A 15,187-nucleotide genomic window follows, 5' to 3' on the forward strand; every position below is an offset into this window, starting at 1 on the left:
GACAAAGCTGGGCCTTACTGCCTGGCCTCTCTGTCCTCAGAGTTCACGGATCTGAGGCTGCAGAACTACAGCCAGCCATGTGCAGGGAGGCTGGAAGTTTTCTACAATGGGACCTGGGGTGGTGTCTGCCAGAGCCTGAGTGCTGCCTCCCTGGGAGTCCTGTGTGAGCAGCTGGGCTGTGGGCCCCAAGGGCAGCTGCAGGCCAGGGTGGGGAGCTGGCCTCTCCCTGGGGCTCTGTGGGTGGCCTCCATTCAGTGCAGAGCCAGGCATGACAGGACTCTTTGGCAGTGCCCCTCAGCCCCCTGGAACCAGCATTCTTGCTCCAGCCAGGAGGAAGCCTGGGTCATATGTGCAGGTGAGTGTGGGGTGGGGTAGGAGTCTGTGTGTGTTAGTGTGGCGGGGAGGATTTGTACCTGTGAGGGGCTGGGCACTGCATCTTCTTGTGGCCTTATCCTGAGATGCGATGCCCATCTTCACTTCTTATTCCCTGGGTTGTTGTGATCCAGTAAAGGGTCAGGGTCGCTGCCCTGCTCTCTGCGCTGTGAGTGGGTCATCTGGAGTCTTTTGAGATCCCTGTTCTTCACCTGTGGGGGAATAGGACCACCGTGCTCACTGTGCATCTCCTGAGGACATTTCACAGGGACATGATCCCATGGAGAAGTCTCTGGAACAGTTTGTGGAATCTCTCAGTCTAATTAGATATTCTTAAAGTGAATGTAGAGGATGGTGTTCTTTCAGCAAGTAATATTGAGTGAGATGGGTTCAGGAAAACACAGTTTAATAAATATGAGAATTTAAGTTTTTTGGTGAAAATGATATATAAAATAATATCCTTGATTTGTTTCCTATACTCCACTTTGATGTTCTGATAAGCCACATTGTATACCATTTAGAGGTACAATGATAAAATGTAAATGAAAAAGTATAAAACAGAATAATATTAGAAGAAAGAAAGAAAAAGAAAAATTCAATGTCTTTAAGCATTTAAGTGCTTGCAAATACTGAGTTCTGTCTTAATCTATTTCACAGAAAAGACAGATGTTCCTCAGGACCTTGAACAAACCATAAATTGCTCATCTACAAACAGCTGCCCAGGTAGCCCTATGATCCCCTTTCTTTTTTATTTTATTTTATTTTATTTTTTATTATCATCATAATCTTCTTTATATTACATTGGATTACATATAACTTTACAGTGTATTACATTGTTTTTTTCAAAAGGGAATGCCATGCATGTCAGTCAGTACAGAGACATTAATCTCCCCACTTCTACATAGAAAAGATATTGAATGTTGAAGTATGGTCCCCTTTCTGTCCTCTCCCCATCCTGGACCAGCTCCCACAGTGACCAAAGACTTCTTTTTCAGAGGAGGGTGCATTGCGCCTACGCGGGGGCGAGGACCATTGCTCTGGGCGCGTGGAGCTCTGGCACACAGGCTCCTGGGGCACTGTGTGTGATGATTCCTGGGATCTGGCAGATGCGGAGGTTGTGTGCCGTCAGCTGGGCTGTGGTCAGGCAGAAAACGCCCTAGGAAGTGCAGCCTTCAGCCCTGGCTCTGGGCCCATATGGCTGGACGAGGTGGGGTGCCGGGGCAGTGAGGAGACCCTGTGGGACTGTCCAGCCCAGCCCTGGGGACGTGGAGACTGCACACACAAGGAAGATGCTGGTGTGCGCTGCTCAGGTGAGTGGGCAGGATGACTGGTGGGATTGTGGGGCCTAAAATTCAGCAGAGGAGGGCCTGGTGTGTGGGCAAGCATGTGTCTTCCTTCTGTCACTAATGGTGAGTAGATGGCACACAGGGTGTTGGTGCAGGAATGGGTCCAAGTACTCTCTTTTGGATGTTTTCCCTCCCCTTCTATTCAGCCAGATTCATAGCACCTAGCCCTGAGTCTGCACTGGTCACAGGTCCAATGTGACTGCCTCCAGCATTGCTGCCAGGGAGTAGATGAATGCCCCTGTTACTCAGGACTGTCAATGCCTTTTTGTCCTTTAACTTGGAGCTTGTCATTTCTTCTGCAGGTGACCAAGAGACCATGGCACAGCCACCTCCATTGGCTAGGTGGCTCTTTTTTGAGTCCCCCCTCCCCATGTCTGTCTGTGGCCTAGAGGAGCCAACACTGGAACTCAGCAATGACAAGGCATTGTGGAAGGCCTGTGATACATTAGTCAAGGCCAGACTGTCCTTAGATTGGCCAGGACAAGGTCAGGCTGATCTAATCCATGGTGATGGCAACCCCTTCACTGGTGAACGCTGCTCTCCTCCCCTTTGTCTGTGTAGTTGGAGAATCCATGGGGGACAGATGCCCCAGACTTCACTCAGCCACTTCTTTCTCTTGGTAACTGGGGTATTTGGTCCTGATATTCCATGGCCTCTTAGGTCCTGTGACTCAGTGCCCAAGCAGAGCTGAGGGCAGTGGGCAGTCAGGGTGACAAGAGGTGTCCATTGGACCCCCATCTGTGCCATGTCTCTGTACTCCTCCTGGAACCCACACCCCTGCATTCTTCCATCTGAGCCCTCCACCTGAGCCTCTCAGCTCTATGACCTTGTACTCTCTCTCTTGGGGAAGACAGCATGTCCAGGCACCTCAAAGACCCACCTCTACTCTGGTGTCTATACTCTCCCTGAGAGACTGAGGTTATGCAGTCCCAGAGTCACAATGCCCTGGCAGTGCAGGTACACAGGAGGCCCCGCCTCTCACTGTGCCCCACAGGACCCAGCCTGGTCCCTCCACCAGTCCACAAGGCCTGGACCCTGCCAGAGACTGCCTGCCTCATCCTTGGCTCCCTTCTGTGCATCATCTCCCTGTTCCTGGGGGCTCAGTGGTGCCACCGCAAAGCAGCCTGCATGGGTAGGTGGGCGTGACTGGGCACGGTTAGCACAGGGCCCTGAGATGGGTAGCCTGCTGAGGGTGGTGGGAAGAGAGGGCAAGCTCTGTGAGACTCCAGCCATTGCAGGTCCTCTCTGTCCTGGCCACTGCCCTGCTTGCTGGGTGGTTTTCCTCATGGTGACTTGTCAGTGCCTCTTCTTGCACCTCCAGGCAGTTGGGGACCCAGGGACCCTGATTTTGAGTTTTGCTATCCTTTGGAGTGGGCTGAATGAATACAATTTACTCTCCAGGGCTTCTTCATGTGAGAACAGGGATTTAGGTGGTTTCCTTACATATGTATATTCAGTAGCTTTTCAGGTTGCATTTGGTAACTGCTACCTACAAGCTTGAACCCAGGACTTGGGGTGGTTGCCAAGAAAATATGTAACCCCTAGTGGTATCAGGTCAATGTGTTTGGTGGTGAGCTGTCATCTCAGAAGCTGGAGTCCTGGTGTGCATGAGGGACCACAGGGGACCAGTTTCAGTGGGCTTAGACTGTAAGCATATTTCCTCTAGAGGGTTCTGGTGTTGCCTTTCCAGGTTCTGTACTGTCGGAGACGCCATCAGAGGGCGTCTATGAAGACATTGGAGCTGTCTTTATGGGAGTGAAAGACACGAGGGCTGCGTTGCCTGGGGACCCAGTGCTGGAGGAGGAATATGACGACGTGGGATAACCCGAGGACTGCTCCAGGGAGGAGGAGGAGGAGGAGGAGGAGGAGGAGGAGGATGGGGTGCTGTCGAGTCCCACAGGTGTGCATCTCCGTTCCTTGGCCTCTGTCATGCTTTTCCTGCTGTATTGCTATGCTGAGGGCTCTGCTGTGACCACTGCCTACATTTAAAGTACTTGAGAGCCACTTCTCGGTGTATCAATGACCCTTATTCCCACCTCAGTTCTAGAGAGTAGAGGCTTATCCTTCCAAGCTGCTCCTGAAACTTGTTTTCTCTTAGGAAGGTTTGAAGATTTTAATGAGTTTAATGCATAGCTGTGCACACTGTCCTTCCAGCACTGTGTCCTGGCCAGTTGTAGAATATGCCCTGAGTAGGTAGGACTGGGGGGAGGACTCCAGGTCAGAAGCAGTCTCACTCTCACCTGACCTACTTTGTCCAATCCTTGTCCTTTGCGACTTTGGTTGAAATGAAGGGCAAGACCACCTGACATTCCGAGAAATCACTGAGGACCCCAGTGTGTGTCTCTCTCCTTAAATATAGGTGGGGCTACTTGGAGCCTGGGCCCTATAGCTCAGGCTGAAATGGAAGACCGTGGCGACTCCTTGCCTGGCACGTGATGACTGAGCTGCCTGTGGGAGACATCAACGTGTCAAGAGAGTGGGATAAACCAGAGAGTCTGGGGGTCTTCATTGTTCTCATTCTTAAAACACATGTTATTAAACTCCCTTTGAAGACATGTATTCATAATTTATTTGTCTTAGATTTATCAGATACTAACACAGCCCAGGTTCTTTCTGGGCCCCACTTTTATTCCTCACCTTGATCACTTGTCCTCGGTCTGACATAGGCTTCATGTGTTTTCAGTGCAACATCATGCTCACTCACAGCCTGTTGCCCACTTCTTTCTACTGAGGTGTGAGGTGGGTTTACTGCTCCTGGAACCTGGTAATTCCATGCAGCCACTCTTGGAAGATGTCTTTGAGGAGAATTTAAGTATCTCTCAGCCTTCTAAATCATTCTTTTTCCTTGCTTCCTCCACTCCAAGCCTGGTAGTTCTAAGTCTCAAGATAGCTCCTTGTAGAACCAACTCCTGGGAACCCTCCTTTCTTCTGCCCATACGGTGCTTGTTCAGGTTCATCTGGGGCTGTGAGGTGACAGTTATCTCTTACCTCTTTTGGGCTCTGATCACTCCTGCAAGCTCTTCCTGAGCATATTCATCCCTGACCACACCCAGCCATCCAGGCCCACCCCCCACAGGATCATACCATTGTATAGATCTTTTCTGACTCCCAGTCATCCATCTCTGTTCTTAGTGCCTGGTAAAAAACCAGGGTTAAACATCCCATGAGTCCCTTATCTCTAGGTTCTGTTCAGTGATGCCAGGCTCTGACCTAACCCTTCACATTTACCTCAGTGCGTGGCAGCCTGCTGGAGCCATCACCAAAGCTGGCCCACTGGGGCCTCAAGATCTCTCTGAGTGTTACTTTCCTTGTGGAGGGCATCTTTGGGGTTGGAGGTAACCAGAGAAGGGTATGAGTTGGCGCATGCCTAGGCCTCACATAAAAAAGCAAGCTGACAAGCTATGGGTTGGGGTATAAGCATGTGACAGGGGACCTGGAAGACAGGCGAGGAGCAGAATGAGGTATTAACACAGCAGAAGGTGTTCACTCACCTCAGGACCCAGTCCTCTTTAGGTCTCTGCCCCTTGTCCTGGCCTTGCCCTGTTTATCAGTGATGGACTGCTTCTCACATTTTTATATCACTCCAACTTATACTAGCAGTGTTTTTACAATTTTTAAAATAATCGTTGGCCTAGGCATGGGGACCTGAAGTTGTGAGGACAGAGGATCTCTGAGCAGGTTAGGCAAGGGATTTGGTGAGACTCTCTCTCTTCCCCAAATGTAGGCTCCTGATCAGCATCACACAGTTCTGGCACTGTCAGTTCAGGCACTATGGCTGAGCACCTGCTCAGGGTGACAGATGATGGCTCTGATAGGGGGGGGCGGTGGCGAGAGTGCTCACTGGCTTCCTTCTCAGCCAGGCTTTACCACAGAGTCAGAGTCCAGCTTCCGCAAAGGGGCAGAGCACACATGCCTGTCCTGAGATCATCAGCCTGGGGTGTTGCAGCAGATGCAACCAGGCATGGCATTGTCCCCTCTAGGGCTGTGGCTGCTGTTTCTGGTCTGCTGGATCCTCCCTCCTGGTGAGTGTGTGCATAGAGTCCTGGTGGTCAGAGCCACTGGCATGCAGGACATTCCATGGGGGTTGAGCTAGGATAACATAACACTGGTTCTAATTATTTCACTATCTGAGTCTTGGGAGGCTCAGATAGAGACCCCAAATGTCTAGGGTGCCCTCTGCACAGCTTATTATTAGCAGAGTGACCAGAGGCTTCTTCCTTTCCCTGAGCCATCATGTGGGCATAAAAGGCTAGACACTTAATTCTGTAGAGCTTTTAAAATAAAATGAACCTTGGGGACTGGATTGTGGTGCAGTGGCAAAATGCGATGCTCTGCAAGGCCGACCCACATGAGAAGATACAAGGTTTATGTCTGGAGACCTTCTTGAGTATGCCAAACATGACTGAGTTGTGTGAGGCTAGGGGAGGATCACAACACTCAGACTTTGTTGGGGATGTTGTCTCGCTTGCTCTTTATCTTGTTCATAGAAGAAAGAAATAAATAGTCTAAAAAATGGTCCTTAAGACATTTTTATTAACATTTTATTTTGTTAATGTCATTGACACCATCAAAATAGAGTGTGAGAAAAATGAGAAATCAAAATGAAGAAAAATTAAGCAGAAAATAGAGAGACAAGACATTTATGGGACACAGAAATGGATTATTATTTGTTAACAATGAGTTTTGTATCCTCAATTGAACTGTTGTGAAGAATTTTCATGTTGGGGTAAATTAAACTTATAAGCAAAGTGACATATAGTGATTAAATGTATAAAATAAAATATAAATAAATAATTTTTTGAGAGTTTTTTGCTTACAGGGTGCATGTGCTTGCCTGAAAGACAGAGAGAGACAGAGAGACAGAAAGCGAGAAATCATCCCCTGGGGTGATGGCCATGCCGCAATCCCTTCTCCTTCATTCTCCTCTTGGGATCTTGGGCATGCATGCACACGTGCCTGGTGTGAGTTTAAGCCACTGGGTCCGGGACTCGAACTGCAGTCGACTACATGGGAGTCCAGCTACATAGCCATTACGCCAACTGCTGGTCCCTAAATAAATAAATTTTTATAAAAAGAGTACAAATTGGGATGGAAGGTAAAAATGAGGTTCTTAATTATTGAAAATTTGGAGCAAAATGTTCTCAAATGTACCTTTGCTATAATACCCCTCCTGTGTTTTTGTCCCCAAAGCCTCCACTGCAGAGTCCCTGACCCTGTTGAGGGGTGGAAATCGCTGTGAGGGGCTCCTGCAGGTGCAGTACCTCGGGCAGCAGGGCCTGGTGTGTGGGGACCAGTTGGGCCTGGAGGCGGCATCAGTGATCTGCAGACAGCTGGGCTGTGGCCAAGCCCTTGTTACCCCCACGTATGTGATATGGATCCATGAGACCCAGCAGTCCTTGCTGCAGGGTGTGCAATGCCAGGGCACGGAGGATTCACTCTGGGAGTGCTCCCTGGGAATGTGGGGGCCACTGCAAGACTGTGCGTGTGAGTGCGTCAGTGCGGTGCACTGCTCAGGTAGGTAGCAGCTTCTGCCTGTGGCCCTTTCTCCACTCATGGCCTTCCTCCTTGTTAGGAAGGGCAGTTCCACAGGACCCCATGATGGGAGACAGAACCCTTCTCTCAGGGTGCCTATGACTACAGAGCTGGTGACCCTCAGGTCCTCATGGCGTTGCTATGAGACCTGCATTTGTCCCCTCCGAAGGCCAGAATGATGCAATTGAGGAACATGTTGTACACCCAAGCCAGCCCTGGCAGAGACTGGTCTGTGTCCAGTCTTTCTGGATTCATTGAAACCATCAATTAACTGTCCCAGAGGTGTCTACAGGAACTTCTGCAGTGAAATGTTCCTGCTTTTCTCCCCTGACTGGCCAGAGTGAACAGAGGCCACTCTGGGCTCAGGCAGAGTTCTTAGGGCTCCTATCTCAGGCCTGGAGATTGCAGAGTCCCCAGAATTGTCCTTCAGGAAGGCTCTGGAGGCTTTGTGCTCCTGGGTCAGCCTCCAGAGCTCAGCATTCCCAGATTCTCTTCAGGATCTGGATAAGAACAGGTCATTTCCCTTTTATTAGATAGTTGGTGGAATGCAGAGGCTCAAAGTGGTGTATTTGAGGAGAGATGGACAGGGGGTATGAACACAGGTGAGGAGAATGGACACATGGTTGGTCCCCAGGCATTGGAGGCCCAAGGCGTGGGCTCTGAAACCAAAACAACTTGGTCCTGAGCAGAGGCTATCACAGGGCAGGGAGTGACCAGAGGGCTCAGAAAATACAGCCTTGCAGGTGTCCTCAGAAAGGGGCAGATCTGATCTGCCTACCTGCCTGCTACTCTTGGAAGGCCCTTTTTGTGGGTAGAAATCCAGAAACCAGAGGGATGGAGCTCATTCTCACCAATACTGGAGGCCTCTTGGGCACAGGGGAGCAGGGAGAAAGGTGATTTAAGGAGGGTAGGATGCAGTTACTTGCCACTTCAGGTCCTGGTCCCACAGGAAGAACTTCTGCTGTGGACCCCTGCCACTCTTCAAAGCCCACTACTTCAGTTTATGTTTGTGAAATGGGAGGACCAGACCCCAGTGGGGCTCCAGTGGGAGCAGAGCAGTTTCTTGTGTGTGCAGGTGGGAAGCTGGCATCAATGAAGTTAAGTGGTGGAAGCAGTCCCTGCGCAGGGACCCCTGTGATCCAGATGACAAGAGACACTGTGATAAGGTGTGGCTTCCACCAGGAGGAGGCTAGTGTCCTCTGCAGAAGGCTAGGATGTGGCCTAGCACTCCAAGGATCCAGATCACAACTCACAAAGAACTTGGGCAAGCTGGAGTCAAAAGTGGTGACCTGCCAGGGAACAGAGTCCAGCATCTTCAACTGCAGATTCAACCTGAACTTGGTAGACCAATGTGATCTCCCAACAGACACTGAAGTGGTGTGCACAGGTAGGGATGTCTCCAGTCAAGGGTCTTTGAGATGAAATATGTCTCCTCACACCTATGGCCAAGGACTGAAAAGGCTGGCCCCTGCTTGGAGGAAAGGGAGGAGAGATGTCCTCTGGGGCCATGGAGCTGGCTTACCCACCATGACAGAAAAGCATCCTCTCTACTGTGCCCAGATTGTACCCCCACCTCAGACAGGGAGAGGAGCTGAGAAGCTCCATGAATCTGATTCTCATCATTGGGGGCTCTGAGGTCATCTGGGAAAATGTCCAGCACCTATTCTGGCTCCTCCCATAGGGTTCTGACTGGATTGGCCCAGGGGGTGCCTAGGCACTGGGTTAGGGTGGGTGGGAGATACTCAGAAAAGAAACATTTAACAGACACAAGAATGCAAAGTTTGCTATTGAAAATGATGCATATGGTAATATCTTTGATTTGATTGTCATGTACCATATGCATACCTTGAAAACAGATCCTGTACAATAGTGATGCATGATGATTGAGTGCAAATAAGAAACCGTAACAAAAAGTGAAAAAAAAAATCACAAGGTGATTAAAGTGGCTGGCTAGGGTCAAGTTCCAAGTGTGGAGGTGGACAGGTAACAAAGATGTGGGGACTCCAGACCCTTGAGGTATGGAGATTCTTGTGTGTCCAGAGGGGAGGTAACCTGAGATGAACATTTGCTGTCAGAATTTGTGAAGAGATCAGAACTAGAGAAATCTGGGGAGATGTGAAGGTCCTCAGCCTACAGATTCCAGGACTTCTCTTACAGAAAGCTGGGCCCCAGGGACTAGGCTACCCCAGATGGTCCTGGGTCTTCCATATTGTCCATGTCTGTGCAATCATAGAGCAGTGATTAGATAATTTCACCCAGAGACTTGCATGGAGCCTGTCCTACCCTAAGGTGGCTCCAGTCCAGCCTTTTCCCCTAGGTCACATAGAGGCCCGGCTGGTGGGTGGTGCCCACCCTTGCACTGGACGCCTGGAGGTGAGGCGGGGCCTGACCTGGGGCACCACCTGTGACTCTGACCTGGACTTGCCTACTGCCCATGTGGTATGCCGGGAGCTTCGTTGTGGTATGGCTGTGTCCATGCATGGGGCTGCCCACTTCAGCCAGGGCTCTGGGATCATGTGGACTGAAGCATTCCGCTGTATGGGCAACGAGTCTCTGCTGTTCTACTGTCCAAGGGAGCCTGGGCACCAGTGCGAACACAGCCAGGATGCTGGGCTCACATGCTCAGGGGAAAGTAAGTCACAATGAAAGGCTCTTGGAGTGGGACCTGCGCTGAGGTTTGGGGTTCAGGAGTTAGGGGGCCTTAGGGCCTACTAAGCTGTGATGATGGTAGACATTTGGCAAGAGAGAGCCCAAGACCATGCTCAGTCCCATCACTGCCATTCCCTGGCACTTGAATGTATGGGTGCTGCCCCAACCTAGAACTGCTTATAGCTAGCTCAAAGGGTCATATCCTATTCCTTCTCCTATAGCTTCTTCCTCAGTGTTTGCATGTGTGTGTTGATCATTTGTCTATATTTTCTGGAGAAATGTCTATTCAAGTCTTCTACTCATTTTAAAAAATAGGTTACCTTTTTGTTATAGAATCATGAGGGTTTTTTTTTTGACAAATAATACAAATATATTTTATTTGAAATAAACAAAAATGCTTACACAACTCAATGGGTCACTTGAAAACAAACTTTTGCTTGACTGTATTACTTAGCTAAAATGAAGCTGAAGCACTACACTCTTCTTTCTTGACATATATTTGGAGATAGATTTTTTTTTTCGAGAGACTTTTGCTATAGGTCATGTGTGCTCACCAGAGAGACAGACTGAGAGACATAAAGGGAGAAATCACCCCGGGGGGGTTGGCCATGCTGTAATCCCTTCTCCTCCAGTCACCTCTTGGGATTCTGGGCACACACGCATATGGCCCTGGCATGAATTTTAAGCCACCAGGTCTGGGACTTGAACTGTTGTCTACGGAGTCCTGCAACATAACCATTATGCCACCTGCTGTTCCTGAATGATGAGTTCTTTAAAAAAAAATATTCTGAATACTAGACTAGCTCTTAGCATATAATTTGCAAAATTTCTCTCATTTTGTGGATTATCTTTCACTTTCCTAAAAATGCCTTTCGATGCACAACAGTTTTAAATTCTGATGAAGTTTTATTTATTTATTTATTTATTTATTTATTTATTTATTTATTTATTTATTTTTCTTTTATTTAAATCAGTTGACCCTAGACATATGGATTTATTTCCAGGTTATCCTATCTAGTTTGCTGATCTATGTCTGTATCGTTATGGTAGTACCACACTATCTTGAGCACTGTGACTTTGTAGTAGTTTCAAAATAGGTAAGTGAGTCCTCCTCGTTTTACTTTTTCAAGATTGTTTTGACTATTTGGGTCCCTGGACATTTCATATTAATTTTAGAATTAGCGTTTTTTTAATTTTTGGAAAAAAAGAGATTATTGGAATTTTAATAGGGATTTCATAGAATCTGGAGATTGCTTTGGGAGTATTCCATCTTAACAATATTAAATTTTTCAACCTATGGATATGGGATGTCTTTACATTCTTTTAGATTTTTTTTTTCAACAATGATTTATGGTTTTCACTGTATAAGTCTCAGACCTTTTTGGTTAACTTTATTTCTCAATATTTTATTCTTTTTGATATGATTGTAAAGGAAATTGTTCTCTTAGTTTTCTTTATACTCATTCCTAGAATGTACATTTGTGTATTAATTTTGTACCTTTAACTTTCTTGAAGTTATTTATGACTTTAAGAGTTCTTTTGTGTCTGTGGATTCTGTAGGATATTCTCTATATGAGAACATACTTCTGCAAATACAGTTTTACTTCTTCCATTATAATATGAAGGATATTTTTTTCTTGTTTAATTTGTCTGGCTAGAACGTCTAGTAAAATGTTGAATAGTAAGAATAATGATGATAATAAACAAAAATAATTTAAAAAAGGAAAAGAACACATTTTTGGACTTTAAAAAAATCCACTCTTACATTTTCTGCCTTTAACTAGAGTTTAATCCCTTTACATTTAAAGTAATTACTGTTAAGGAAATATTCCATTTTGCTACTTGGCTATTTGTTTTCTGTATCTTATTTTTGTTGTTTCTCTTCATTATTGCTTTCTTTTGTATTTGAGTTTTATAGTGTCTCATTTTGCTTCCCTTCTCATTTCTTTATTGTTTTTATTTTTGTTTTTGTTTTTTTTTTTTCGGTAATGACTGCCGAGCAAATAGAACTAACATATTAGATTTATAAAAGTTTAGTTTGAATCAAAACCAGCTTAGCTTCAATAGTATACAAAACCCCTGCTTCAGGGCCAGCAGATGACATAGTGGTTATATTGCTGGACTCCAACATGGCTGACCAGGATTCGGGTCCCAGACCTGGTGACTTGAAACACCGCATGTCCGTGCTCAAGATCCTGAGAGGAGAATGGAAGAGAAGGGATTGCAGTGTGGCCATCCTTCTCAGGGGTGATTTTTTCAGTTCCCTTTCACTCTTTCTCTCTCTCTCTCTCTCCCCAGTAAGCACATGTGCCCTAAGGCAAAACCATCTACAAAAAACTAAAAACCTCTGCTACTGAATAGTTATTGTCACAAATTACATCTTTATACATTGTATGCCCATTAAGATAGCTGTGTAATTATTGCTTTTTTTTGCACTCGTCATTTAAAGCATATAGATACAAGTGAAAAAGTAATAAACCCAAAATACAGTACTGTGGACCTATACATTTTCATATGTAATTATTTTTATAGTGGTATTCTTTATTTGATCATATGACTTTGACTTACTGTATGAAGTTCCTTCATTTTATCCTAAAGAACACTCTTTAGGATTTCTTGCAGTATAGGTCTAGTAACAATGAATTTCTTCAGCTTTCATTTTAACTTTTCCTTAATTTCTGAAGGAGAATTTTACTAGATACAGAATTTGTTTTAGAGTTTTTTGACAACTTATTTACTAGATACAGAATTTTTAAATTTTTTATTTCTTTTTTTAATTAATTAATTTACATTTATTCACTGAGCATTGTTACAACATAAAAATGTAATTTCTCTTTTAATTAATCATACATGCTATTGTTAATAATTTTCCATTTCTAGTTTCATATACACACGCTTCCCCTATTTCTCACCCTCTGCCATTTCCCATGCTCCTCCCACACTTTCTCAGGTGTCCACAGTTGTTTTCCATTCCTTTCCCCCTCACATTTTATTGATTCACAAAATTTCTTAAATAATCTAACTACTTTCAATAGCAAGCTCTGCTGATATATACATATCTATGAATACATGTCTGACTGAAGGCATAAAACTCTGAGTAGAATGAATACACTATAAGGTAGCACCTACCTGATGCTAAATATACATATCTATGAATACATGTCTGACTGAAGGCATAAAACTCTGAGTAGAATGAATACACTATAAGGTAGCACCTACCTGATGCTAAATAGTTTACTATGGTCCTTAATTATGTATTTTTAACTATATTTTTTAATTTCAAGAAAAGCAGATTTAACTTTAATAAATCAAAGAAATGCTAAAGAAATATGCTTAAAACTTAAAGCCAGGAAACAGGTTGGGATTCTGTTTAAATAGTAGGTACATAAACCTAACAGCAGCTCAAGGCAAGACAAAAATCCTTAAAATCGGAAAACAAAGCCTAGAAAAAAAATCAACAATGTTTTGGTAAAAGTCATAAAATTCTATTTCACCAGTTCCGTCTCATGTACTTTATCTTTTGTTGTGATTCAATTTTCCCAATTTAATTCTGGGATATAATATTCAACTTAAGACTTGTCCCCTCGATTAAGTTGACCATTTTCTTAGTTTTTGAAGTCTTATTTCTGTGTGACTGTATTTAATTTTCCGGGTATAGCACTCTCTGCAGAATTTCTTGGAGATCTGGTCTGGTGTTGGTACATTCTTTCAGATTTTGTTTGTCTTTTCTTCCCATATGAAGGATAATCTTGCCAGGTATAGTATCCATGGTTGCAATTGCTTTTCCCTTAACGCTTTGAATACATTTTCCCATTCTTTCCTCACTCGCATTGTTTTCAATGAGAGGTCTGCTGTTAGTCTGATGGGATACCCTTTGTAGGTATCTTGCCGTTTCTCTCTTGCCAATCTTAGTATCTTGTCTTTGTCTGTGGTTTTGCTCAGTCTGGCTATAATGTGTCTTGGAGAAGATCTTCTTGGGTTGATTCTATTTGGGGCCCTTTGTATTTCTTGGGACTGGATCTTTGAATGCTTCTCTAGGTTTGGAAAGTTTTCTTGCAGGATTTCATGGAATAGATTATCAATGCCCTTATGAGTCTCTTCTCCTTCTGGGATACCAATTATCCATGTTTAGATGTTTGATGGTATGTAGTATTTCTCGTATAGTATTCTCATGTTTTTGGACAATTTTCTCAGTCTTCGTGATGGATTTTTCTAGGTCAGTAATTCTATCTTCTACAAGAAGAGTTGACTTTCAGTATGATCTAGTCTGCCTTGAATACTTTCAAAGGAGGTTTTGACTTCCTATGTTATAGTTTTCATCTCTAACAGGTCCATTTGATTCTTTTCTAAAGTGTATAATTCCTCTTTTAGATCTTGCAAGAAGTTCCTCACCTCCTGAAGCTCGTCAGCTTCTTTTCCATGCCTCTTTGACAGTTTGTTGTCTCTCTTCTCTTCGATCTCTGTGAGCTTTGTCACCATGAAAATTCTAAATTCTTTATCAAACATTTCCATGAATTTCATAATACTGTCTGAGGATGAAGAGGACTTATTTTCCCTTGGAGGAGAGTTATTTTCTTGCTTTTCCATGTTTCTTGTGACCCTGCGGTGATTTCTAGTCATCACATGGATGGTGTGTTTTTCCTAATTCTTGAAGTTCACTCTGAGTGTTCAGAAACGTGCAGGAGGAGGTGATCTGCAATCTCTCTTCCATTCTGTTCTCACTCTTTGTGCTTTAGAATCAGTGGGAATAGAAGAATATTCTGACCCTAACTATTCAGATATATAGATTCTGTTCACTTGGACCTGTCTAGACACTTAGTGAGCAGAGGCTGAGAAGCAAATGAATAAAGATAAAAAAAAAAGAAAAGAATTAAAGAAAAGGAAAGAAGAAAAAATAAAATATGAAAAAAGGAAAATAACTATAGATTTTAATATTAAAATGCAAAAATTGAAAACCACGTGGCAAGGGAACCAGCAGTTACCATAATGGCTATGTTGCTGGACTCCCACGTAGTCGACCGCGGTTCGCGTCCCAGACCCGGTGGCTTAAAACTCACACCAGGCACATGTGCATGCGTGCCCAAGATCCTGAGAGGAGAATGGAGAAGGGATTGTGGCGTGACCATCCCCCCGGGGGGGTGATTTCTCACTTTCTGTCTCTCTATCTCTCTCTGTCTTTCTGGCGAGTGCACGCGCCCTATAGCGAAAACCTCTCCAAAAATAAATAAATAAATAAAAGAACAAGAAAAGAAAACCACGTGTCAAGCAAGCGCAGTGCAAAAGCACTC

General features: G+C 44.9%; 2 protein-coding genes across 2 annotated transcripts in view; both read left to right on the forward strand.

The window, feature by feature from the left end:
- Positions 1-4,264, forward strand: part of LOC102490852 (scavenger receptor cysteine-rich domain-containing protein SCART1) — a 12,198-nt gene extending 7,934 nt beyond the window's left edge. Inside the window, exons 7-12 of the mRNA XM_027771209.1 lie at positions 43-355; positions 1,030-1,095; positions 1,368-1,686; positions 2,687-2,850; positions 3,409-3,618; positions 4,078-4,264. Of these exons, the coding sequence (XP_027627010.1) occupies positions 43-355; positions 1,030-1,095; positions 1,368-1,686; positions 2,687-2,850; positions 3,409-3,542 (996 nt within the window). The 3' untranslated portion in view covers positions 3,543-3,618; positions 4,078-4,264. The remainder of the gene's footprint in view (positions 1-42; positions 356-1,029; positions 1,096-1,367; positions 1,687-2,686; positions 2,851-3,408; positions 3,619-4,077) is intronic.
- The window catches only part of LOC102491259 (scavenger receptor cysteine-rich domain-containing protein SCART1), a 17,912-nt gene continuing 6,878 nt past the window's right edge, over positions 4,154-15,187 (forward strand). The window contains exons 1-4 of the mRNA XM_027771210.1: positions 4,154-4,274; positions 6,909-7,232; positions 8,326-8,637; positions 9,568-9,882. Of these exons, the coding sequence (XP_027627011.1) occupies positions 4,154-4,274; positions 6,909-7,232; positions 8,326-8,637; positions 9,568-9,882 (1,072 nt within the window). The remainder of the gene's footprint in view (positions 4,275-6,908; positions 7,233-8,325; positions 8,638-9,567; positions 9,883-15,187) is intronic.

Source organism: Tupaia chinensis, unplaced genomic scaffold (genome assembly GCF_000334495.1).
Source record: "Tupaia chinensis unplaced genomic scaffold, TupChi_1.0 Scaffold000197_1, whole genome shotgun sequence".
In the NCBI taxonomy this organism is placed as follows: Eukaryota; Metazoa; Chordata; class Mammalia; order Scandentia; family Tupaiidae; genus Tupaia; species Tupaia belangeri.